The 23,494-nt window shown below is 55.2% G+C and overlaps 3 protein-coding genes across 9 annotated transcripts; 1 reads left to right on the forward strand and 2 right to left on the reverse strand.

Moving 5' to 3' along the window:
* Positions 1-719: 719 nt before the first annotated feature.
* On the reverse strand, positions 720-8,628 carry Nr2f6 (nuclear receptor subfamily 2, group F, member 6). 2 transcript variants are annotated; one of them, XM_087587471.1, is made up of 5 exons: positions 7,675-8,628; positions 5,083-5,177; positions 2,446-2,970; positions 1,190-1,358; positions 720-1,020 (listed from the first exon to the last, which is right to left on the reverse strand). In XM_087587471.1, the coding sequence occupies exons 1-5, from the start codon at positions 7,953-7,955 to the stop codon at positions 990-992; spliced, it is 1,101 nt and encodes a 366-aa protein (XP_087443597.1). In that variant the 5' UTR covers positions 7,956-8,628; the 3' UTR covers positions 720-989.
* Positions 8,276-16,422, forward strand: LOC148000423 (uncharacterized). The gene is made up of 4 exons (XM_087589575.1): positions 8,276-8,607; positions 8,711-9,059; positions 10,537-12,028; positions 13,838-16,422. Exons 1-3 carry the CDS (start codon positions 8,276-8,278, stop codon positions 11,476-11,478), a joined length of 1,623 nt encoding a protein of 540 aa, XP_087445701.1. The 3' UTR covers positions 11,479-12,028; positions 13,838-16,422.
* On the reverse strand, positions 12,030-22,626 carry Ushbp1 (USH1 protein network component harmonin binding protein 1). Of its 6 annotated transcripts, none has more exons than XM_087587713.1 (13): positions 22,524-22,626; positions 22,153-22,278; positions 21,811-21,946; positions 21,167-21,602; positions 19,149-19,274; positions 17,634-17,767; positions 17,354-17,494; positions 16,873-17,037; positions 15,542-15,791; positions 14,116-14,343; positions 12,897-12,982; positions 12,616-12,738; positions 12,030-12,472 (listed from the first exon to the last, which is right to left on the reverse strand). In XM_087587713.1, exons 5-13 carry the CDS (start codon positions 19,248-19,250, stop codon positions 12,295-12,297), a joined length of 1,407 nt encoding a protein of 468 aa, XP_087443839.1. In that variant the 5' UTR covers positions 19,251-19,274; positions 21,167-21,602; positions 21,811-21,946; positions 22,153-22,278; positions 22,524-22,626; the 3' UTR covers positions 12,030-12,294. The 6 variants fall into 6 exon arrangements, 4 of the variants coding, with proteins under 4 accessions (XP_087443839.1, NP_001028859.1, XP_087443838.1 ...); NM_001033687.1 differs by having other exon boundaries at positions 21,825-21,946; positions 22,524-22,614; XR_015639329.1 differs by lacking the exon at positions 15,542-15,791 and having other exon boundaries at positions 21,825-21,946.
* Between the last annotated feature and the right edge of the window lie 868 nt (positions 22,627-23,494).

A 23,494-nucleotide genomic window follows, 5' to 3' on the forward strand; every position in this document is an offset into this window, starting at 1 on the left:
GGCGTACCCTCAGGACACCTGGTCCTGTCCACTCCACATAGATCCTCAATTTCCCCAGCCTAGGGTCAGTGCTGCATAGGCTGTGTGTGTTGTCTGATGCGTCTCTAACCCCTGAGCCACTGAGGATAAGACGCAGGCCAGGAGTACAGTTACCACCTAGTGCTAGGAAGATGTCTTCCAACAGAGGCCCACATGTGTGGGGTTTGTAGGAAAAGTAGATCAGCTAGTGCCTGAATGCAGACCTCGGTCCCACCCCCAAAGTTGAGCCCTTAACTCCCTGGCATTTTTCTTTTTCCAAGGCAGGATTTCTCTGTGTAGCACTATCCTTAAACTCACTATATGAACCAGGCTGGCCTTGAACTGAGATTGGTCTGCCTCTGTCTCCCATGTGCTGGGATCAAGGGCATGTGCCCGACACCACTGCTGGGCTACTCCCATGGTTCCTTTCATCACCACACATCAGCACAATTAAATTCACATCTTACTCTGTTATGTTACTTGGAGGAAGAAACTGAATTCAAACGGATCCCACTGTATGGTCTCATGAACATAGAAATGCATCAAGCTTTCAAGTGTGGCTTGATCTAGCCACTGCAAAGCTGTTTTGGAGTCTTATTCCTCCACAGTAGTTGAGACTCCCACCCCACTGGGACCTACAGAGCACAGGCTAGACCCTGGGGTTAGTTCCCCAGCACTGCAGAAGAAAGCAGAGGCTGACCAAGGATGGGAATATCTTTATTGTTGGCCATGATTTCATGGTTCCCTCCATGGGCCATGTGTCCAGGGGACCCTCCTGGCCCATAGCACCCCTGCCCAGCTGCAGTGGCCCTTCCAGATACCCAGGACCAGAGGCACTAGCATGCTGGCTCCAGACCCTCAGCCCCACCCTGCCGAAGGGCTGCCAGGACAAAGCTGGAGCCTGGGAGATCCGAATCTTTTTGGTTTCATGATTATTTAAAAAACAAACCAAACCAAACATTTCACAGTCTTTAAAAAAAGAAGTCAGTCTCAGAAGAGAAGCTGGGGCCCTGGTCCCCATGGTCCCTACAAGGCCCCAGCTTCCATGTGTCCTGGAAAGGACCATCACTAGCCCGAGCCATAGGGCCAGTTAAAGGTGCTCCCTGACAGAAGCATGTCCCGGATGAGCGTCTCGATGGGTGTCTTGCCCACCAGGCGCATGAAGAAAAGCTGGGAGATGAGGGATGCAGGCACAGCACGCAGGGCCGGCAGCCGCAGCAGCAGGCGTCCAAAGCGCTGGGGCTGTGATGGGTACTGGGCACGGACATACTCGGTGAGGGCCACCTGTGCCTTCTCCTGCAGGCTCTCAACATGGGCTGGGTCAGAAAGGCCACAGGCATCTGCAGGAAATAGGGATGACAAAGGCAGTCACGGTTGGGGAAGTAGGGTGAGAGGGGTAAGGATGCCACCAGAGGCAGGCGTAGCAGAGGGATGACCCCAGGGCATGTATGGGAGTATGTAAGTGAGTGTCCACCACAGACTAGCCATGTAAACCATGGAACAGGCTCAGGCTCCCTGTAGGAGGGGCATTACCGCTATGCACCACTTTGTGGGAATAGCCTCCAGGCCAGGTTCTCCCTTGGCCACCAAAAGGCCTCGCTCTGTAGCAGTGCCCAGATACCCCTTTTGCTCTCTCAGAAGGGAATTAGACAAGGTCTGGATCTGTATTCCATACAATCCTAGAACTCGCTGGTCCCTTGCTTCAGCTCACACCTCAGGGTTTCTAAAATGTTGCACTGTCCTCCCCTACCACACCAAAGGTACCTGAGGTATGGCCAGGGATAAAACTTAGGGTCATTATCTGTGTCCTCACCCAAGTGGCATGGCACAAGAGGCAGAGTGGCCCTGTGGGATATGGCCCCAGAACAGAGGCAGGAGCTCAGAGGTCTGCCCTATGAGTAGAGAGTAGCATTAATAGCATGGCCTAGAGTTTGCCTGAGTTGTATCTTCCAGAGTGTTTCACAGTCCAGTAGGGTACTGTCTAGATCAGCCTGAGAGCATGATGGGGCAATATCATGAGTAGGATGCAGAGTATGGTCTCCTGCAGCTTTGGTATGTGGCCTGGAGCAGTGTCAGGAACTGGGGATGAGGTGTATGGCCTTGTCTGAGTAGGGGCCTGGGGGTAGTGTTAGGCCAGAGCGCAGCAAGCCAGGCCAGGTGCAGCGGTGGCGTCATCAGGGATCAAAAGGGTGTGGCCTGAGGCAATGTCCTCTCAGTCTGGCTGGGGAGTAGCCCAAGTTGGCTAGAGAGGGGAGGGTATGGCCCGGTTGCCTGGCATCAATGCTGAGGCGTGGCCTTGAGTCCAGTTGGGAGCGGGGTATGTGGCAGAGTGGAGTCTACTTAGAGGCATGGTTTGTCCCCAGGAAAGGGCTGCTTAGGGCGTGGCCTATGTATAGATGGGGGCTCTGATAGGGCGGGGCGGCTCACCAGGCGTGAAGAGCGCGATGGCCTTGAGGCAGCCGTACTCGGCAGCATCCACCTGCAGGCGGCCCAGCTTGTCCACCTGCTCCTGGAAGGCACGCACCTGGTCCATGAAGGCCACCGCGCGCTCCGCAGCCATGGGCGCGGCGTGCAGCCCCGCGGCAGCCAGCAGCGGTGCCGTGTGCAGCGGTAGCGCCGCCTGCGCCGCGTTCAGCACGAACAGCTCGCTCCAGCTGAGCCGCAGCAGCGCCACCTGGTCGGCGGCCGGCAGCTCCGGGAAGAAGGGCGCGTGGCGGGCCCACTCGACCGTGCTGAACAGTAGGCGCGCCGCCAGCTCGCACACGTTGTCGATGCCCAGCACGGCGCCGCCGCCACCAAAGCGCCCAGCCGCGGGGTAGGGCTCAGCGCGCAGCAGCTGCGCGATCAGCTCGGACACCGGCGGCCCCGCGAACGGCTCGACTCCCGCCGCGCCCGGAGGGCTGCAGGCCGCGGGACCCGGGAGAGCGTGCGGGATGCGGCCGCGCTGCACCGCTGCAGAAGGAAACGGGCGCGTCAGACGACAGCGCGGGAGGGCCACCTCCACCCCGCGTGGCCGCACAAGTGACCCTGCACGCACTGGGCACTAGCAGTGTCTGGCGGCCACCTCAGCATCCCCACCAGCTGCACCTCCTCCTCTTGCAACGTTAAGGCCACATCTGTCAATCACCGAGAACTCCAGTTCTGTCCCTGACCTCTCCTGCTACTTGCAATTCTTCCCAGAGGGACCACATCGTTAATGCGGTATGGTAGTGGTCCCCAAGAGCAGGAGCTGCCATTGTTAGCAAGTGGTGCGTACCTGCCATCCCAGCCCTGGGGAGTGGAGGCAGGAAGGTCAGGAGCTCAAGGCCAACTCAGCATAAACTAAGTTTGAGGCCAGAATGGGCTCCAACTGTTTCAAAAACTAACTGGAAAAAAAAAAAAAGTCCAAATGCTTATCTGAGTCCTCTGTCACAAATGGAGTGAAAGTAAACTGAGGCACTGAGGCACGGAGCACAGGTTGGCTCCCCGAGGCATTTTAGCATGGGGAAGGCAGCCTGGGCAGGGAGCCAGGAGGCGTCTAATGAACGAGCTTTAATGAGCGACACCTGTCTCACTGGTGGGTGAACTCTAGGTCAGCCCAGGAAGAGCCAGAACCAGGGATGCAGGGGGGCACAGGAGGAACCCAGGCCAAACAGAGAAGCTGGGGACCACCTGTCAGCTGGAGCCGGATTGGACCCCAAATGCTCCCAAGATGCTCTCTTTGCTCACAGGTCGGGAACCCCACCCTCACTATTGCTGCCTCATCCAGCCCTGGTCCTACTCCAGGGCCTTTGCCCAGAATGTTCCACATCTCCAAATCTTGCTCCTCCCCTCTCCCCTCCTCCTCCTCTTCTATCCAGTCTAGACGGCTGGAATTCAGCTCAGCACACTTCTCACCTATGTGCTCTCTGCCTGTTTCCTCCTGTGTCAAAGGTGGAAGGCCACTAAGCTACCTGAGTGATTCTGCTTTCAATATGCCTGTCAGGTGTGAAAGGCTGGCTGGGTGGGTGACTCCAGCTGAAAACCATTTGCTCACTCCTGCTAAGTACCACACCCTGCAGCAGGCCCTGGAGATGGACACACGATCCCTGTTAGTTTCAGAGCAACAAGGACTGGGGGTTCAACAAGCAGGGGACCTGGAGGAACTAACAATCAAGGTGAGGGAGGTGCCAGGCCACGTTTGGAAGGAGGAACAGCTATGCAAAGGCCCTGAGGCAGGACGGCACTAGAAGCAAGAGTCCCAGCGATCACAGGCTCTGACTAGAGAGAGACCTATCAGGACTTTCCATCTGACAGACAGGTCGAGGCAAATTCATTCTGGGCAAGGACAGAGCAGGAGTCACCTCCAACTTAAAGGGACTAAAGAATCATTAGAGAAGGCTGACGCTTGTTTGTTTTGTATGTGCCCAATGCATGTTTTTTCTAACCAGGTTTTGCTATGCAGCCCAAGCTGACTTCAGATTGGAAATCCTCCTGCCTCAGCCTCACAGATGCTGGGACGACAAGCCTGCACCATTATGCCTGACTGTCAGGTGTGAAGCCAACAATTCACAACGGCCACTGTCAGGTTCTCAGAAGCATGTTACATGATGTCCCAGGCTGGCCCATGCCCCGGGCTGGACTGGGAAGCTCAAGCAGCCTCCCCTTCTGCACCATCCCAGGCTCCCAACCCTTAGGGCTCTGAGTGGCTGCCTCTAGATTGCACTTGAATTCTGAGAGCACCTAACAGGATCTGAGACCTAGCTGTACAGTGTGTCTGTCCACCCAGGTCTCACGGGCAGGGACAGCCAACTGAGCCTCACTTTGGCAGCCTTTGGCTATAAACTGGCTGAACCCCGCCTTTAGCAAACACACAGAGCAGAGAGTAAACAAATTTTAAAAGTAAAAAATAATATTCCCAGTTCAAAAAGGGGGAGGTGGTCAGGGAGAAAGGGTAAGGAGCTGCCCTTTGAGGTCAGAGGTCAGGCAAGGCCTAGGGAAAGAGCTGAGTGGCTGAACCCCACACCAGGCATCTGGGATCCTAGTTGCCCCCCCTCAGATCCCCAACTCGGGCCTCGATATGGCCATGTCCTCATGGCTACTCACCCTCCTTGCGCATGCCCACCCGGAAGCACTTCTTGAGGCGACAGTACTGACACTGGTTCCGGTGATGCTGATCAATCTGACAGTCACGGTTGGACCTGGAGACACAGGCCAGGGTTCCCAGTGATGTGCCTGCAAACCCCTGTGAAACACCAGTGGGGGCTCCCTGGCCTGGGATGGTAACCCCAAAAGCACTATAGGAACTCAGTTCCCCAACTCAGAAGGGGCAATCTGATCATAATGGGTGAAGGACAGCACACAAGGGGAGCCCTTTAGAATGGGTTTTAAAGGATGCGCAGAAGTTCCCCGAGGGGGCAGATGGAAAAGCATTTTCTGGCAGAGGATACAATGGAACCAGTTTGAAACACAAAAGGATGGAAACCGAATCCTATTCCTTTTACTCGGTCACCATCATGCCAAGTGCCAACCATGAATGGAGTTACAGTACTGCGCTGGTTCAACCGTACAGCCTACGGTGAGAAGGAACAGACAGCACCTTTCTCCTGAGAACACCAGCCTGACACCCATGTCTCCATAAGCCCAAGACTCTTCCTCTGGACAGCCCTCGAAGAGTGTCCAATCTGGGTGCCAAAAAGCACCCAGACACGGAGATGAGAGGTGGAAATCAAGCTCTAGGTGCTGGCCTCTCCTCCCAGCCTGCTCCCGTATCACCCTTGGGCTGCTGCCCCATAAAGAGCCACTGAGCTGAGAGGTCCTGGGGGCTCCAGGACAGCTCCAGCCCCTGTGACTTTTAGAGGCCCCCAGGAAGGGGCCCAGCTAGGGCAGAGAGAACTCAAGCTAAGCCAGAACAAAGCCAGCAGCCAAGCGGTGATGGGGATCAGGGCGGCCAGGCGGAACTGGCCAGACCCTAGGCGGGCGGGCGGGCTCTGCTCAGGGAAGGTTTTGCCATCTCCACTGTGTGGTTAGGACAGACTAAAACCTATAAAACTCTAAGTTCTTCTGTGCTATGCTCCTTACAATGGCTGTTCCCATTTCTGTGTTTGGGGATGGGGGTAGTGGGCACTGTCCCCTCACTAGGCTGCCCAGGCTACCCTCAGCCTTCTGAGTAGCTGGGACTGTGTGTAACTCACAGTGGCTAGCTTCCCAATCCAATGTGACCATACCATGCTCACACACTGCCCACGGCTCCTGCTACCCTCAACCCAGCACTTCATGCCGTGTGCCTCTGCTGTGCCTGGGTGGGCTCACCTGACAGCGTGGGGGGAGGGTTCCTCCTCTGCCTCCCCTACCCCAGGGCTTTGAGGCCACTTCCTGAAGTGCCCCCCAACCCCAGATAGCTGCTGGTCCACTAAGGTTCAGAGAGGGAGACCAACCACAAGAGATCTCACAGCATAGGTCCTGAGGAACCCAGAGAGCAGGTAGGACCCTGAGCCTGCCCCAGTCCCCTTCACTCTCCCCAAAGACCCAGCCAGACCCAGCAACTCATTCCAGACGCAAGAATGAGGCCAAAGTCTGGTGGCCCAGTTACAGCTGGAGGAGGGGAGCAAGGCAGGTCCCACCAAGTCCAAACTCTAACATGGTGGACCCCACCTGACCTGCCACTAGCATCTACCTCTGGGAGGGGATCCAACTCCACACCCAGCCCCTCACCAGCACCCACAGCCCCACCTGATAAGTCCAGTGGGACAGGACCCTTCTCATGACCCTACAACTTCTCTGGAGCTCTGAGTAACTGGGAAACCGGGCTGCCTGCGTTGTTCTGAGGCCCTGCACGCTCGGGGGTAGGGGGGATGCAGAGCCCAGCATTTGCATGCGTAGATAGAAAGTGCTCTACAACCCCTAACCTGGACAGTTAACCTGTTTTTCAAGGGGCTTTCGGTCCCCGGAGGCAGCCAGTAGGCAAGACCACGCCCTGCACAGCCCTGCAGAGGGGTCCCCAGCAGACGGCCCTTCACTCATTAGAATAGCCCCGAAAAGTTTAAGGACTCATCCCGGAGCCCCAAGGCTGAACCAACCGAGGAGTGGGGGGTGCGGTCAATTCCGGTGGCCTTGCTGGCCCTCCGGCGGCAGCTTCCGGTGACCCAGAGCCTAAGGGGTACCCCTCTGATGGACAGGCACAGACCCTCGTGCATGCAGCCCCCCGCTTCCGGCGAAGGCAGCTATCCCGAGCCACCCACCGGGAGTCCCTCCAGCTGCCCATGCCAGGGCGACTTTGGAAGTGATATTTGACCCAAGGGCGCGCCGGATCGATCCGCGCGGCCGCAGACAATGGCCCCTGGACGCCGCCAGCCCCGCGGTGCGACTTGCACGTCTGATTCCCGCGGGGCACCACGCGTGACGGGCTCCCACGAGAAAGGGGGCTCTGGAGGCTGGAAGGAGGGTCCCCATTCCTGACAGCACCCCCGAGCCCTCCCCGCCTAACAGAACCAGCTCTCTCCTGAGCAGGAGGACAAGAGCAAGACCACCTGCGGGGGTGGGGGCACCTGCACTCATGCATCGCCAACTGTATACCGGATCAGGACTGAGGCCGAGCTTGTGGCCTGGAGCGGGAATGCGGGTGCGGGGAAGGTCAGCGCCAGGCCCAAGGTGACCGAGTAGGTCCGGGCCGGCACGGTGGCCGCGCGTGGAGCTCACCGGCAGGTGTAGCTGAGATTGCGGCGGATGCTGCGCTTGAAGAAACTCTTGCAGCCCTCGCAGGTGAACACGCCGTAGTGCTTGCCGCTGGACTTGTCCCCGCACACCACGCAGTCCACCTGCAGCCCCGGACGCTCCTCGTCACCCGGCTCCGCGTCGCTAGTCGCCCCGGGAGGCGAGGCCGAGTCGTCCTCGGTCGCGCGTGGGTAGCTCCCACCTGCCTTGTCCACGCCGTTCGTGTCGCCTCCGGGGCCGCCCCAGCCACCGGTCACCATGGCCATAGCCCCGGGGACAGCGGGGCCGGGGCGCCCCGGGACGAGTCCGTCCCCTCTGGGCACGCCTGGCGACCCGAGGGGAACCCGGCTATCCCGGGCGCATGCAGCCCGCGCGCTCGGGGGGCTCCGGTCGCACCCCCCCAAAAAAAGTTTTGCGGCAACTTCCTGCGGCCGGTCCGCGCGCCAGGCAGGAACTGGTCGGGCCGGTTCCAGGCCAACTTTCCCACGCGTGCCCGCAGCCGACGGGGGCGCGCTAGAGGCGCGAGTCTGGGGCGCCCGGGTCCCGTGGTCCGGAGTCCTGGGGACCCGGTGGCGTCGCGCGGGCCATGGCCCGGCCCCGCCGCCCAGGCCAACTTAGTGACTCGCCATCCAAGCGCGCGCGGGCGCCCCCGAACCCGGGGGGAAACTTTGGCCGCAAGTTGCGCGGCGAGGGGGGAGGGGCGGCGGGAGCGCGCGCCGGAGACCAGGAGTCCCGCACGCCGCGCGCTCCCGGCCGCAATCGCAGAGGTCCGGCCGATAGAGCTGAGTGGAGAGTGCGGCCCGCGGCCTTCTCCGGATCCTCTCCCGGCCGAGCGCGCTCGCGGCCGGCCTGGGCCTGCGCCTGGGCCCGAGCCTCGGCCTCGCCCTGGCGCTCGCCGCCGGCCCCGCGCTGCGGCCGGTCTGACACCCGCGTTCCATCGGCGCCGGCGGGGGCGGGGCGGGGGCGCGCGGCGCGGCCGGGGGCGGGCGCTCGTTGCCCCGGCGACGGCCGCCCTTATAAGGGCATGGGGTAGCCGCGCGCCGCCCGGAGCCGTGGGCCGGCGAGAGGGCGGGGCGGGGCGCGCAGCTGACCCTCCCCCACGCGGCCGCGCAGCCTTAACCCCTGCGCGCCCTGTCTGGGGCATCGGGGAGCTCCGCGCGGCTCCCGGCAGCCGCGCCCCCCGGGGACATCTGCACCCGGGCACGCCCCCGCCGCACACGCGCGCGCCCCGCATTGCTCTGCTCGGCTGCCAGCTGGAGCGGCCCCCCCTTCCTCAAAGTCTCCGCGGCCCGCCCCGCCCCCGCCTCGCGCTCCGCTCCGGTGAACACCTGGTGTCCGGAGTCTGGGGCTGGGGGGGCCCGCGCTGTGAGGTCAGGGGGTCCCCCTCTCTTCTTTCAGGCTTCAAGGGTGGGAGAGGCAGCGCGTCGGTCGACCCTCCGGCCGGCCGGAAGGCGTGCTAGCCCGGGGCTGTTGTCCCGGGTCCCCCTTCATTTCCTTTTCTTTCTTTTTTTTTCCCTTCACAGAAAGGGCTTGGCCTCGTGACCGGCTGGGCCACAGATGTGCCCCCCTCCCACGCTCAGAGTCTCCCAGCTGCCGCCACGCCCCTACCCCCCTCCAATTCTACTGAAGCAAGCATTTATTAAGCACCCTTTGTATGCAGGGCCCTCCAGGGCACGCATTTATTAAGCTCCTTTCACATTTGAGGCCTAGTTGGAAGTTGAGGCCTGACTCTGGTCTGTTAACGTTTAACCAGTTAACCGGCCGGAAAAGTCCCTCTTGGGGTGACCTTTCACCCCTGAGTCACAGTTCTGGCCGCTAGGCCTGTTCTGTCTCCTGTGCAGGCCTGGGTCCAGTATAGACACCAGGGCACTTAGCCAACCTGGACAGGGTGCCCTCTCTTCTGTGCCCTATCAAGGGTCTTGTGAAAATGACCCTAGATGAGCCCTCACATGAGGGCACGTAAAGGAACTGAAGGTCAGGTTTCTGCTAGCCAGGTACACCCAGCCCTGTGCCTTTGGACCTAAGCAAAACAATCTGCCTGGACACCATGTGAAAATCCAAATACAGAAAGCAGGAAAGACTAGGATCAGATTGGAGCAGGGACTTCCCAGAATGTACTCTGCTTTAGTGACAAAGCCTGGGTGGCCCAGAAGATAAATCAGTTTAGGGGTCAGAGTTGATAATTTGGGATGAGGACAGTCCTAGATTGAACTATTCTCAAATCCTTGGTGCCAGTATCTCAGGAAAGGATTGAAAGGGTGGAGGGAGGGAAGGAGGGCTTAGGAGGAAAGAAGGCTCTGGAAGAGGGGGCTGCATCACAGAAGTTCAAATAAACAAGGATTTTGGGAGACTTCTAAGTGACAGACCCAAAGGGAAGAGTTTGGGATGGGAGAAAGTGAGTTCCAGAGAGGTCCAGCCCTGTCCCAGTAGGCCCCCAACTCTTAGCCCCCCTCACCCTTGGGGCCCAACCGGATGGACCGGGCCTTGCCCCGCCCCCATAACCCCTGCCCGTGGCCCCGAGGTGACATTTGACCCGTGGTTGCGGAGGACCTAGGGACAAAGACACTGGGCCCATCTGCCGCTGGGATGCCCGTGGGAAAAGCCAGATACTGTCGGAGCTGCCTGGGAACCAGTCCTGCACACCCCCCACCCCCAGCAGGTGACCTTGGCTGACCACTAACGATCTGGTGGTTAAATCTTAAAAAGGCCTGGGCCAGCCAGACGGGCTAAGGTGCTTGCCTGCCTTCGGCTCTGGGCACTGTGTGACAGGATCCTGAAGATTTGTAGGGTGTGAAAGAAGAAAGCGATCCTCCTTCATCCCCAGCCCCACACACACCAGCAAGGTAGCCTGCCTCACTTGGCCTGGTCCCTCAAAGCCCCCCAGAGAGTGTGGGACAAACAGGTCCTCAACCCCAGGGGTGCTCCAGCCTCTACTGCCTGAGGTACTGTGGCAGCCCTCCCCACCCCCACTCCCCTGGACAGACAGCTCTACTGGTGTGGCCCGCAGGCCAGTCCTGCTCTACAGTTTCAGTCAGGAGACGGGAGAGAACCTCAGCCCAGCCCCCACCCAAGCAAAGGGTGTGGCCATTCAGTCAACTGCTGCCAGTCCACACAGCCACTCAGACACACACAGTCACACAGTGCTTTCTCTCCTGGGGAGCCCTCTTGGGGCTTGTTCCAGGTATCCCCACTCAGAGGCTCTCTACCATAGCAGGACATCAAGTTTTATTTTATTCTTACTATTTTCAATTATGTGTATCTGTGTGTGAGCCCTGGGAGGCCAGAGGCATTAGACCCCCTAGAACTGGAGTTTCAGGGGGTTGTGAGCAGCTATTATGGGTGCTGGGAACTGAACTCTGGTCCTCTTGGAGAGCAGTAAGTGCTCTTTACTGCCGAGATATCTGTCCTGCCCCTCAATTTATCAACAACAAAGAGGACAACTTTGTCATCTACCTTCATTCTACCTTTGCGTGGGACCTGGGAATTGAAGGCAGACCTCTCACATTGCCACTTGGTCACAAGCACTCTTGCCCAGTCAGCCACCTCTCTTGTCACTTTTTTATCTCATTTATTCATCCATTCACTTTTTGTTTTTATATTCAGGTGTATGTGTGTGTGTGTGTCTACATTTGTGTCTGTGCACTATGTATCTGCCTGACGTCCACAGAGCTCAGAAAAGGGCACTGGACCCCTGTAACTGCAGTTACAGACAGTTGTGAGCCACCACGTGGGTGCTGGGAACTGAATCCCAGGTCCTCTGCAAGAGCAGCCAGTGCTCCTTACCATTGAGCCTGGTCTCCACCCCCACATTCATTTTGTTCTTTGCTACTGTCTCAAGTAGTCCAGGCTGGCCTTAAACACACTATATAGCCAAGGATAGCCTTAGACTCTGAATGCTGGCATCACGAGTGGGCACAGACTTCCTGTTGCATGTGGCACTGGGTTTGGAACTCAGGACCTTGTGCATGCTAGGCCTACACTCCACCCACCAAGGCCTTTGTTTCCCCCCTGTTTTGCAGAAGACTCCCACATATTCAGTAAGGGCCGGGACCAACACAGGCCTCCTTAGCACAGGCGGGTGGGATGGGCACACAGAGGCGGCTCTGAGGGCTTCAAGCATGCTCACCAGGTGCCCTAAGGCTGAGCAACCACCAGCCCTCTACTTCCTGTAAATGCAACTTCCAAAGCAGCCTGGGGTTCCTCTTCCTGGGAACAAGCTTCTCATCCACACCCTTAAGCTAAGCCTAACCCCACCCCCACCCCCACACCCCCACCCCCCCCCACCCCCCCGCCAGTCTCCTCTTGAAGAGAAGCTCCAGCTGCCAGGGACAAAAGACAGGTTTGTATGTTATTTCGTTTAATTACATTTGTGAGGAGGGTGTGTGAATATTAATGCAGAGCCTGCAGAGGCCAGAAGGGGGCGACAGATCTCCTTGACTTGGAGTCACAGGCGCCATGGCTGCTGAGGCTAGCTAGCAATTAAACCCATGTCCCCGCAAGAGCAGACCCTGCTCTTAGTCGCTGGGCCCTCTGCCTCCCTGTCCACCACAGAACATTGTGACACTTCCACCACCCCGTGGGTCACATGCAAGCTTGGTCCCGGCCCTACAGGAAGGTCTGGACTGGCTGGGGTGCCCCAGGATCCCCCAGGGCCCTGGCGGTAGCTGTCAGCACTGCCAACTCCTCTGCCTGCTGAGCCTGCATCCGAGCCATCTGCTGCTCCAACTTCCGGCATTGCTCTTCCTGCTTCCGGTGGGCTTCTCTGAAGGCCAAAGCCAGAGCGCTGCAAGCAGGAGGAGATGGGAGATCCCTGGTTGAGCTAGGACAAAGACCTAGCTGGACAAAAACTAGGACCTGTGGGCTTGTCCGTTGCTTCTCTTAGAATCAGAGAAATCAAGGCCCAGGGAGAGCCGCGCTGAGTCCCACCTGTGAGCCTTGCACAGCTCTCTGTTCAGCTCAGCACTCTGAGCTCCTCTGGTTCGGCCCTTCTGAGCCATCTGTTCCAGCTGCCGCCGCAGGGACTGCAGCTGCGCCCGCAGGTCCACTGCCCTGAAACAGTGCAAGAGAGGCCATCTCAGCCACTCTCAACCCTGTCCCTGACCTCACACACCTGCAGACCCCATACACTTTGGTGCCTGCTGTATACAGTGCTTCCAACCACACCCCCTTACGCATCCACCCCAACCCCACCAGGCCCTGGTACTCACCGGGTCAGAGATGCTGACAGTTCCTGGGATACGGTCTCAGAGTCCCACACTTTGCCCATCTGACCACCCAGGAGAGCAGGAGGACCCTAAGGGAGGGGACAGGAGAGAACATGCTGTGCTCACCCCAAGTTGGATATGGAAGGTGCCCAGATCCCAGCTAGAATTTAGTTTAGTTTCATTTTATTTGAGGCAGGGTCTCTCCGTGTGGTCCTGGCTGTCCTGTGGAACTTGCTCTGTAGACCAGGCTGGGTTAGAACTGAGATCTGACTACCTCTGCCTCCTGAGTGCTGGAATTGAAAGCTGTGGCATGGCTGGGGGCCATCTATTTAATATTGTGTGTGCGTTGCGCATGTGCCGCTGTTGCACAGGAGGTCAGAAGACAACTTACTGGCGTTGGTCTGCTTTTCACTCTTTGTGTAAAGAACAGGACACATGCCATTGTCTCCATAAAATCTGGGGTCTCCACCTTTCTGAGGCCTGATTCAAACAGGCCCAGCTGTTTTCTTTTTCCTTTGGGTGCTGTTAGAACATCACTACACTTTAAGCCCCTCACTAATGAAAGTGTCCCCCAGCTCGGGTTGACCTCCACGACCCCCACCCCATCACCCTTTTCCTTTAGCTTGCCCGGCCTGGGGTTCTCTTTTCAAGTTCTAATAAATTGAGCTTCTGTTGGCTACATTTTACTAATGAAGCTAAGAACCCTCAAAGGGACCCTAATTCTCCAGCTCTGTTGAGGCGCCCCAAGAATTCCAGTAACCCTTCTCTCCTGACTTCTAAATATTTTTTGTTACCTTTAAAGATTAATTTATTGGGTTGGGGATTTAGCTCAGTGGTAGAGCGCTTGCCTAGGAAGCGCAAGGCCCTGGGTTCGGTCCCCAGCTCCGAAAAAAAAAACCAAAAAAAAAAAAAAAGATTAATTTATTTTTATTTTCCGTGTATAGGTGTTTGCAAGCGTGTGCGTGCAGAGCCCACAGAAGTCAGAACAGGGAATCAGAGCCTCTAGAGCTGGAGTGATGGTGTTGAAACACTGAGAGAGGCTGGGGCTCGAACCTTTGTCCTCAGCAAAAGCAACCAGGGCTTTTACCCGCTGAGCCACGGCTCCAGCACCGTCTATACTCCTGGGATTGAACCAGGCAGGTTCGGCCAGAAGCGCCTTGACAATGCGTTCTTTGGGCTGGATAGCAGATATTCGCAGGTACCGTGATGGCAGGAGCTGTACCTGGTAGTGCTGCTGTCTGTCCTCCCCAGCCTCCTCCTCGCTGCTCGGGTCCTCGCTGCTGCCTCCGCTGCTGCCATCGCCCATGAGATGAGCCTGCTCCCAGCGAAGCTGCTGCAGGAGCAGTCGGAGAGCAGGGCCCTGGGCCCGCAGAGCCGCCTCCCGAAGCTCCAGCCCGCGCTTCTCTCGCTGTGCTAGCTGCAGCCGCAGCACCAGGTCAGCCAGACCGTCCTACAGAGCAGAGGGGTCTAGAGTTAGCTGCTGGGGAAACTGAGGCCTTCGCGAGTACCCCAGAAGTCTGGCAAAATCTCTTACCAACGTCATGGCCTTCCTCTTGTAAAAGCTACAGAGGAGAAAAACATTTGCGGAAGCTTCTAGAATTTCTCAGACCTCACTTTTTTTTTAATTTAATTTACGATACGGATAATAGTGCAGATCATACTCCCAGCACTGGATGCAAAGACAGGTGAATCTCTGTGAATTCAAGACCAGCTTTGATCTACATAGAGCTGTTTAGCCAGCCAGGGTTACAGAAATCCCATATATGTGAGTTTGAAACATGAGTGCAGTTCTGGAAGAGGCCAAAAGAGGGCGACAGAACCTCTGGACCTGCCACCATGTGGGTGCTGCATCTGAACCCGATCCTCTGCAAGAGCAGCCTGCCCTCCTAAGCACCGAGCCTACTCTCCAGCCCAATTCTTGTATTTTTTTTCAACATTGATTATTATACATTTTTGGGACCTGGTCTCACTGTGGAGCTCAGTCTAGGAGTCATGATCCTCTTGTGCTGGGGTATGGGAGAGGAAGGGAGTGCACATATGTGGTAGGCAAGAGCTGCACTACTGAGCCACCTTGCCACTAGCCCCAGGAACTCGCCCTGGCCGCAGCCCAACACCTCCCACAGGAAGAGAATGTTGGGAAAGCAGTTAATCTCGACTTTCAACCTGACAGGATCTAAAATCTCCAACCCTGTGGATATGTCTATGAGGGGGTATCTAAATTAGGGTAACAGAGGTGAAGACACCCATATTCCCTGGGCTGGGGGCCTGGGTTGGGAGCCTGGACTGAGTAAGAGGTGAGCTGCAGCATATGTCTCTCTGTGCTTTCTAACCGCAGAGGCAATGTGACAGTTGCCTCAGGCTCTGGCACTCATGGCAGACCACACCCTGGAACGGTCAGCCAAGCAGGAACAAACCTTCCTTCCTGAAATTGTTCCTGTCAGGGATTTCATCATAGCAAGCCAAGGGAACTTACAGAGTCTTATGGAAAACCTAACCAGGGGGACAGACTCCTATGCACTCCTTAAAACCTCACCTTCAACTCCCCTTCATACAAGAGATCAGCTCCCCACCTAAGGGAGACCCTGCTTGCCCCTGGGCTCCAATGACATCATCGAGGATGTGTTGTGACTATCTCAGCACATTCCTACCCGAGTAGCCGCTAGGTCCTGCTGGATCTGAGACTTCTCCAGCTGAGGCAAGGTGGGCCCGGGCTGTATCTCCAGAATGGTCTGCACTGTTGCTTCTGCATGGGGCATAGTGGGCTTGGGTGCAGTGGCAGGATCAAGTACTGGGGGGATCTTCAGCAGAGCCCAGCGTTCTCGGAGATGCTGGACATAGCCGTGGAGCTGAGCAGCCAGTTCCTCTGGTGTAGGCTTGTCCACACTACTGCCCTCTGGACTATAAGAGACAGGGGGCAGGCCAGCTGTTCCCAACACACAGCCCTAAGGAACCACACTTTTATGCTACCTGAGGCCTACCAACAGCATCCACAGCACGACCTACACCCAGCCGATAATCTTCCAGCATTCTAGTATGGTAGATGCTGGGGCTCAGCCAGTAGAGTGCTTGCAGCTCAGTCCTCAGAACTTGCCTAGCATGCGTGAAGGTCCATGCCTGGCACCATATTAATAGCCCAGCTCTTAGGAGATGGAGGCAGGAGGAGTTCAAGGCCACATTCAGATACGTAGCAAGGTGGTGAGCCTTGATGGTAATAATGCCACTAGAGGAATTTGAATTTACTTGTGAGGTGTGCGCAGCTCAAACTGGGCACCAAGGCTGCACTGGCACTGAGGACTCTCTGCACAGAGACTAAGTCAGGAGCTCACAGCCATTAGTATAGATGTTCCTTACAAGTATACTGATAACCTTCCCAGGTTCACACAACTTGTCAAGAGTGCCATCTTTCTCTGGGGCTATGTGAAATCCTGTCTACTTCCTGTACCCCTCCTCTTTACTTCCTGGCTGCAATGATGGATTGACACCTCTGAAATCATGAGCTAATAAACCTAATAAATTTCTCTTCACTGTATTTTTTTCTCTTCTTTTTTTCGGAGCTGGGGACCGAACCCAGGGCCTTGCACTTGCTAGGCGAGCTCTCTACCACTGAGCTAAATCCCCAACCCCTGTATTTTTTTTTACCCAGTTTTAGAGGCTGAAGCTAGGGTCTACATTACTTGATGCTTTGTGTATGTGTGTGTTTGCTTTTGTATTCATTTCAGACAGGATCACTCTGTGTGGGCTAGCCTGGAACTACTCTAACTCTGTCTCCTGAGTGCTGAGATCAAAGACTGTCACCACACCTGGTGCCACTGAGTAACCGACTCCAGTCAGGCGTTGTATCAGCCAAACATGATGAGTGCAGAGCCAACCCTGAGCAGTGAATGATGATCCTAACCCCAATGCCCCATGTACAGCAGGCTTTGGGACATGCCCCCCATCACTCTCATGGACCAGCAACTCTTGTGCTTCCTGTGGGTACCTGGGCTGGGGTGTCTTTACATCCATGGCTACTTCCTTCTTCACCAGCAGCCTAGAGGCCTCCTTCTCAGCAGCCTGCAGGTCGCCATTGGTAGCTCCAACTCCAGCTCCTAGACCAGCTGTCTTCAGAGCAAGCAGCACCTCATACACCTCCTCACAGTCCTTGCTGTGGGATAGGATCTAAATGTTTCAACATTCAACCCCAACCCAGGCAGAGATAGGCAGATCTCTGTGAGTTCCAGGCCAGCCTGCTGTACATAGAGAGTTCCAGGCCAGCCTGGGCTACACAGTGAAACCCTGTCTCAAATAAATATATAACAAACTACAAAAGACACCTCCCACCCCTCATTCTTTATGGGTCAGAGTAACATGTCATTGTGAGGCAATGTCTGAAGGTCCTGTGTCCCTCTGTACATAAGGCATCCTGGCATGCAGCACCACCCCAGCCCCAGCAACCACCATCACTGGAAACAGGCACAGACCTATATTGTAGAGCCAGGTGCAGGGCTGTGGCCTCAGCCTCTCTCTTGCCCAGCTTAATGCTGAGGCTCTCACAGCGGCCCTTGTAGCCCTGGAGCACAGCCAGCAGGAGGCGGTTGAAGCACTTCAACTTCTCAATGTTCCTGCCTCCAAAGGTGGGCAACAGGGAAGGTGAGTGACACTCCAATCACCCAGAGCTGTTTTCTCCCCTTCCCAATCACAACCCAGTGGCAGGAGAAATTGTGTCCTTAAAAGCTCAGCAGCTATAATTCAGCTGCTCACCCCTGGAGCTGTCCCATCTGGTCTTCCATGAGGTACATCTCTGGGGATGGACGCTGTGTGGAAAGGCACCCAAAGCTCTGGGTGCTGGAGTCACTCCGAAGGCGTTGGAGAAAGGGGTGAGCCATGGGGGAGTCCTGCCAGGAAGACATGACTTGATTTATCTAACATCAAAAGCCCCAGAAGTGTTTTTCTCCCCTTTTTTGCAGGGCTGGGGGTGGAATCAGGGCCTTGGATCATATTACCAATCTGTTTCACCACTGAGGTACAACAACATCTTTGGTTTGTTTTGGGGAGGGTATTTGCATACACATGTGGAATGTATTATGCATGCGTGCATGCCTGTGTGTGTGTGTGTGTGTGTGTGTGTGTGTGTGTGTGTGTACCATGGCATGTGAATGGATGTCAGAGGACAACATATGGGAGTCAGTTCTCTCCTTTCACTTTGTGGGACCCAGGGGTTGAACCTGTATCAGCAGACTTGGCAACAGTTGCCCCAAGAAGCTGAGGCATCTCATCAATGATTTTATTTTTTCTTTAATATGGAGACAGGGTGTCACCACATTTACTGGTCATGATCCTTCTGGTCAGGCTCTTAAGCAATTGGGGTGACTGTGGGGTGACTGCTTTGAGCTACCAAGCTGGTAATTTAAGCTTTTTATTTTTTCTTTTAATTTTATGTATATGGGTGTTTGCCTTCACGTCTGTCTGTGCACATGCATGCCTAGTGCCTGTGGAGCCCTGAAGAAGGCATCAGATCTCCTAGAACAAGAGTTACAGATGATTGTGAGCTGCCATGTGGCTACAGAGAATTGAACCTGCGTATTCGATAAAAGCAGCTAGGACCCTAACCATTGAGCCATGGCTCCAAGTCCTATTTAGTTCTTTTCATATATTATAGGTTGTATTGACAGAGAAGCTCCTGAAGCAGGACGGTAAACAACTCCAAATAGTTTCAGGAAGTCCCTGAAACTGAGCAGAAACTGGACTAGGCCCCTCCCTGCCAAAATAAGGAAAGTCCCTTTGAGATTAGTGAACAAAGAAGCAAGCAAAGAAGACCCTGAGATAAGACCAGCTGTGTGAAGGAGGTTTAGACCAGAGTCACTAAGAAGGGACAACTTCCAACCTGCAGTGAGCTCCAGGTTCCCAGTTTTAGTGAGTTGTCACTCATGCTGTCACTCAGACTCTGGTGATGCAGCTGTCTTTGAATCATTTCTGTCCATCAACATGTACATAACTACAATCCTATATGTACCCATATTCATACCCATAATGTGTACCCATAATCCTATTTGTAACTCCAATAAAACTCATTGGTTCACTAAGTTGAACTTTAGTGGTGTCCGTATTTGATGTGTCATGGGCTCCCTATCTGTGGTCAGTTGATGTGTGTAGTGTCTCCCCAGGAAAAGTTTTGTCTTTTATTATGGGATCCCATAAAGCACAAATTGATATTTGCCCCTCACACTGGGAAAGCAGGGATCATCATGACATTCACTCAGAAGGCTTTATTCTTACCTGAGGTGCCCAGGGTCTCCTTTCTGCCCCAGAACTGCTGGAGTTGCTGTTTCTACGGCCTGCTCTGAGCATGGAGGGAGGCGGGGAGGCCTCCAGCTGCATCAGGGAATCCTCCAGCTCCTGTACCTGTCGGTGACAGGGGATCAGGCCTTGACTTCACATATTCAACCAATTCTCTACAGCAACCGGAACCCCCGTCAATGTGGCCTGGGACGGTTCCCAGCTGCCACAGAGCTCTCAACACTCAAGGCCTAACCAGGGGAGTGCACCTACTGGCAGGGTGATGGGGGAGGCAGAGTTTATTTTATTTTTTTAGGATTTATTTTTATTATTTTACTTGCATCGGCGTTTTCCCTGTATGTCTGTATGAGGTGTCAGGTCCCTTGGGAACTGGAGTTACAGAGAGTTGCCACATGGATGCTTGGAATCAAACCTGGATCTTCTGGAAGAGCAGCCAGTGCTCTAGACCGAAGAGCCAACTCTCTAGCCCTCCACTTTATTCCTTTCTAACTTTTTAGGAGACTGTTTCCCGGAGTCATTTATACTGCCCCAACTCAAGCCGTCTCCCACCTCAGCCTCGCAAGCAGCTGGGATTTCAAGTGTGCACCACCACACTCAGGAGAACTCATTTTTGTTATTGTGAGAAGCCTCTGAAAGCTAAGCGCTGAGCCACGCCCCTAGCCCCTCATTGGAGTATTCTACGCTGTCACTCTACCCTGAGCCACGCCCACAGGCTGACGAGGATTCTTAGCAGAACCAGCTAGGGCTCTGTTCTGTTTTGAGACGATTGCCTATCTTTTCAAAGCTAGTACTAAATTATGATCTTCTCATCTCAGCCTTTGAAGTCCTTATCATTACAGGCTTGTCCTATCACATCTGGGTTTAACGTCACCCATAATCTGTAGGTTTTTTGGTCACCTCTACTAAACGCCCCGAGCCACTGCTGTCGCCCCTCCTCCACCTTCAGGATTATGGTCCACCGCCAGACTGTTCCTCTCACAGGCATCAGATGGCGCAAGTGAACACCTGCAGCAGGGTTCCCCTCAGAACCCACCACACACAAGAACACAGTTGTAAATCCTGCCCAGCCTTCAGCACCCTGCGTACTGTGACCTTCCCCCACGTGCCTTCACCTCTCCCACTCAGTTCCAGCTACAGTGATCTCAGGAGTTGTGCTGGTTCGTGTGAACTTGACTTCAGCTAGAGTCATTCTGGAAGAGGGACCACAATTGAGAAAATGCTCCCCCAATTGGACCTGTGGACATTTTCCTGACTGACGATTGATGGGGAGGGAGGGGCCAGCCCATTGTGTGTAGTGCCATCCCTGGGCAGGCTGAGATAAGAAAGCAGGTTGAGCAAGGCATGGAGAGCAAGCCAGTAAGCAGCACACCTCCATAACCTCTGCCTTCAAGTTCCTGCCTGAGCTTCCCTCAGTGACAGAGTGAGGCCTGAGAATTTTAAGATGAAATAAATCTCTTCCTCCCCAATTGCTTTTGATTGTGGTGTTTTATTACAGCAATAGAAACCTTAAAACAAATCTGGCATAGCTCACACCTTTAATCCCAGCACTAGGGAAGCAGAGGCAGGGGGATCTCTGTGATTTCGAGGCCATTCTGGTCTACAAAGTAAGTTCAGGACAGCCAGGGCTCTGTTACACAGAGAAACCTTGAATTGGAAAAAAACACCACCCCCAAGATAAGATTTGTGTCTGTCTGTCTGTCTGTCTGTCTGTCTGCGGTGCAACTGACACAGACAGGGTCTGTAACCCAGGCTAACCTTGGACTCAGTCTACAGCTGAGAAGAACGTTGGTCTTAGCCAGGGCTCGCCAGAGTAGAGATTGTCCCTCTTGAGCTTCCTGCGTGTTAAGATCGTGGGGTGCAGACTGCCGGTCTCCCTTGCTCCCCCTCTCACCGCGCTGTCTTTATTGGTCACTTCCTTGGCACATCTGCCACTGCTCCACCCACGTCAGTGTCTACTCTCAAAGCAGGATCTGCCTCTTTCCCAGTCACCAGCTCACCTGTCTCTGCAGAGTCTCATTCTCTGCCTGGGCGTCCTGCAGTGAAGCCTGAGTCCGCGCCAGTTCCTCCTCCCGGGTGCCCAGGGCCAGCCGGAGCCAGGCGTTCCTCTCTATGAAGTGCGCTGCCTCCTGCTGTCCAGGTCCAGAGGCTTCTTCCTCATTACCAAAAGACCCCGGAGCTCCCGGGTCTCTGTCTTCTGCCTCCACTGGCTTTGAAAAGCTTAGCGAGTGGCGGCGCCAGGCAGCTACAACTGCCTCCAGGGAGCTCAGCCTGCACTTCAAGGTCTCATACACATTGGGTGCTGTTATCTCAGCAGGGCCAGTATCCAGAGGGGCTTCTTGCAGGGCCTGGTGGGCTTCCACCTCAGGCTCGCGCCGTTCTTCCGGGCTCAAGGGTAGGACCCCATGGGATCCCACATCACAATCCTCCTTGATCCTGTGAGGATAATCAGGAACCCTAGCCACCTGAGACTCAGCAGAGGCGGAGGGCTGACCCCAGGGTCCCTAGGAAGGCTGAGCAGGGACTGAGCTTCATGGCTGGAGGGTAAAAAGGAAGAGGAGAGAAGCGGGCAGGGGAAGCTATGGCAGGTGAGCAGCTGGAGGCAGTTGAGTATGGGCCCCGGCTGGAATACAAGGTTACATACTAAATGCATCCTACCGGTTCCCAGGGCCCTGCAGGCTAGGACCAAGATGTTCCTGAAGCAGCTCAGGTTTAGTCTCGAAGCTCCCATTGGTGGTATCTACCTCCTCTGAGCTCTCAGCTACTGGGTCCAGCTCCCCCTGTGAATGACACTCCCGTGCATGTGCGGGTGCGTACACACACACACACACACACACACACACACACACACACACACGGGCTCTTGGTCATCACATCCAGCTCTCCCTGTGGAGGTCTCCCCTGTACCACAACAGGTTCTGAGCCAAGCAGACCTGGGTTCCCAGGATCCATGGGCTGGGTGTGGCAGGAAGAGGGGCACACTTACAGGCAGAGGATGCCTCCCTCGCCGGCTTCGGGGTCGTGTGGCCCGGGCACTCATTACTCTTGTCACTACAGCCTGCTCTCAGTTCTTGCCTTTTGTTACCTTGGTATCCTTGTTTTTTGTTTTTTCCTGTAGGAGTTTTGGTTCGTTTGAACTGATTGACACATTTAAATATTTAAATACCTCTCCAATAGTGCCCACTGTTTACTTGTCTCCTCCTCCCCGTCACCCATCTCTACCGGGCATTCCTTTTCCCTCCGCTGTCTGAATTCATTTCTCTTATCTGTGCCCCCTCTCTTCCCTATGGAGGCATTGAGTGGTATCCTAAGATTTCTCCTTCTTCCCACGACTCTCTTAGTACCAAACTCCCTCACCCTGGGGATTGGCCCTGCGGCCCTCTTCTCTTCTTCTCCAGGGCACCTTGGGAAAGGTCTGAACTCCTAAGAATATCTCAGGCCATTCTGGCCACTGGCTACTGAGGCTGCAATGGCCAAAGGTGGCCTGGGAGAGGCTGAGAAACAGGAAGCTCCCTACCCTGATCACATGGACAGTTATTGTTTTGTTTCCTTCTCCAGGATGCCAGCTTCCTCCAGAACAGGAAGAGGATGGAGGACCAGGACCTTTGTCCCACTCCAAGATATCAGTATCCCCTTATCCCAGCCCAAACATGTAGTGCCTCCATTTTTATTTTGGATTTTCTGTGTCCCCCTGTTCATCAGGGCTCGCTCTAATGTGAAGGTCTTTTTAAAATTTTATTTTGTGTCTCTAAAAACAAAACTAAGAGAGTTGGCTCCAGCACTTGCATAGCTTTTATTTTTCATTATTTATCTTTGTCTGTGATGGTACTGCTTGTCTCCGAGATCGAACTCAGGTCGTCAGGATTGGCGGCAAGAGCCTGCACCTGTTCAGTAGCCCACAAGGTTTCTCTTCAACGAGACTGAACTACTGCATCAGGCCGTTGGAGTCACCGGCGACAGTGAGCTTGTCCACAGTGGCTTCTTTACTTTTTCTTTCCATTTGGTTTTCACACAGCGTCTCATATAGTCCAGGCTGTCTAAACACCCGATCTTCGTCTTCGGGCCTCTGGAGTGTTGGGATGACAGGTGTGCACCACCAGCTCGCATCGCGGAACTAGTGAATGAATACCAGCCCAAGTCACATAAGTAACTGAGAGGGCCCTAGGCAAGTCCAAGCCAATTCCTACCCCGTCAATCATCAAACGGCCCCGCCCAGCTCAATCTCTTGTCCTATCACAGCAGAGGCCTTGAGAACCTTAGTGTGATTAAGCCCGAACTACAAATTCCTCTCAGTTTTGCTTCAGTTCACCACGGGTCACACCCACTCT

The sequence above is a fragment of the Rattus norvegicus genome, chromosome 16 (assembly GCF_021556685.1).
Source record: "Rattus norvegicus strain SHRSP/BbbUtx chromosome 16, alternate assembly SHRSP_T2T, whole genome shotgun sequence".
Taxonomy (NCBI): Eukaryota; Metazoa; Chordata; class Mammalia; order Rodentia; family Muridae; genus Rattus; species Rattus norvegicus.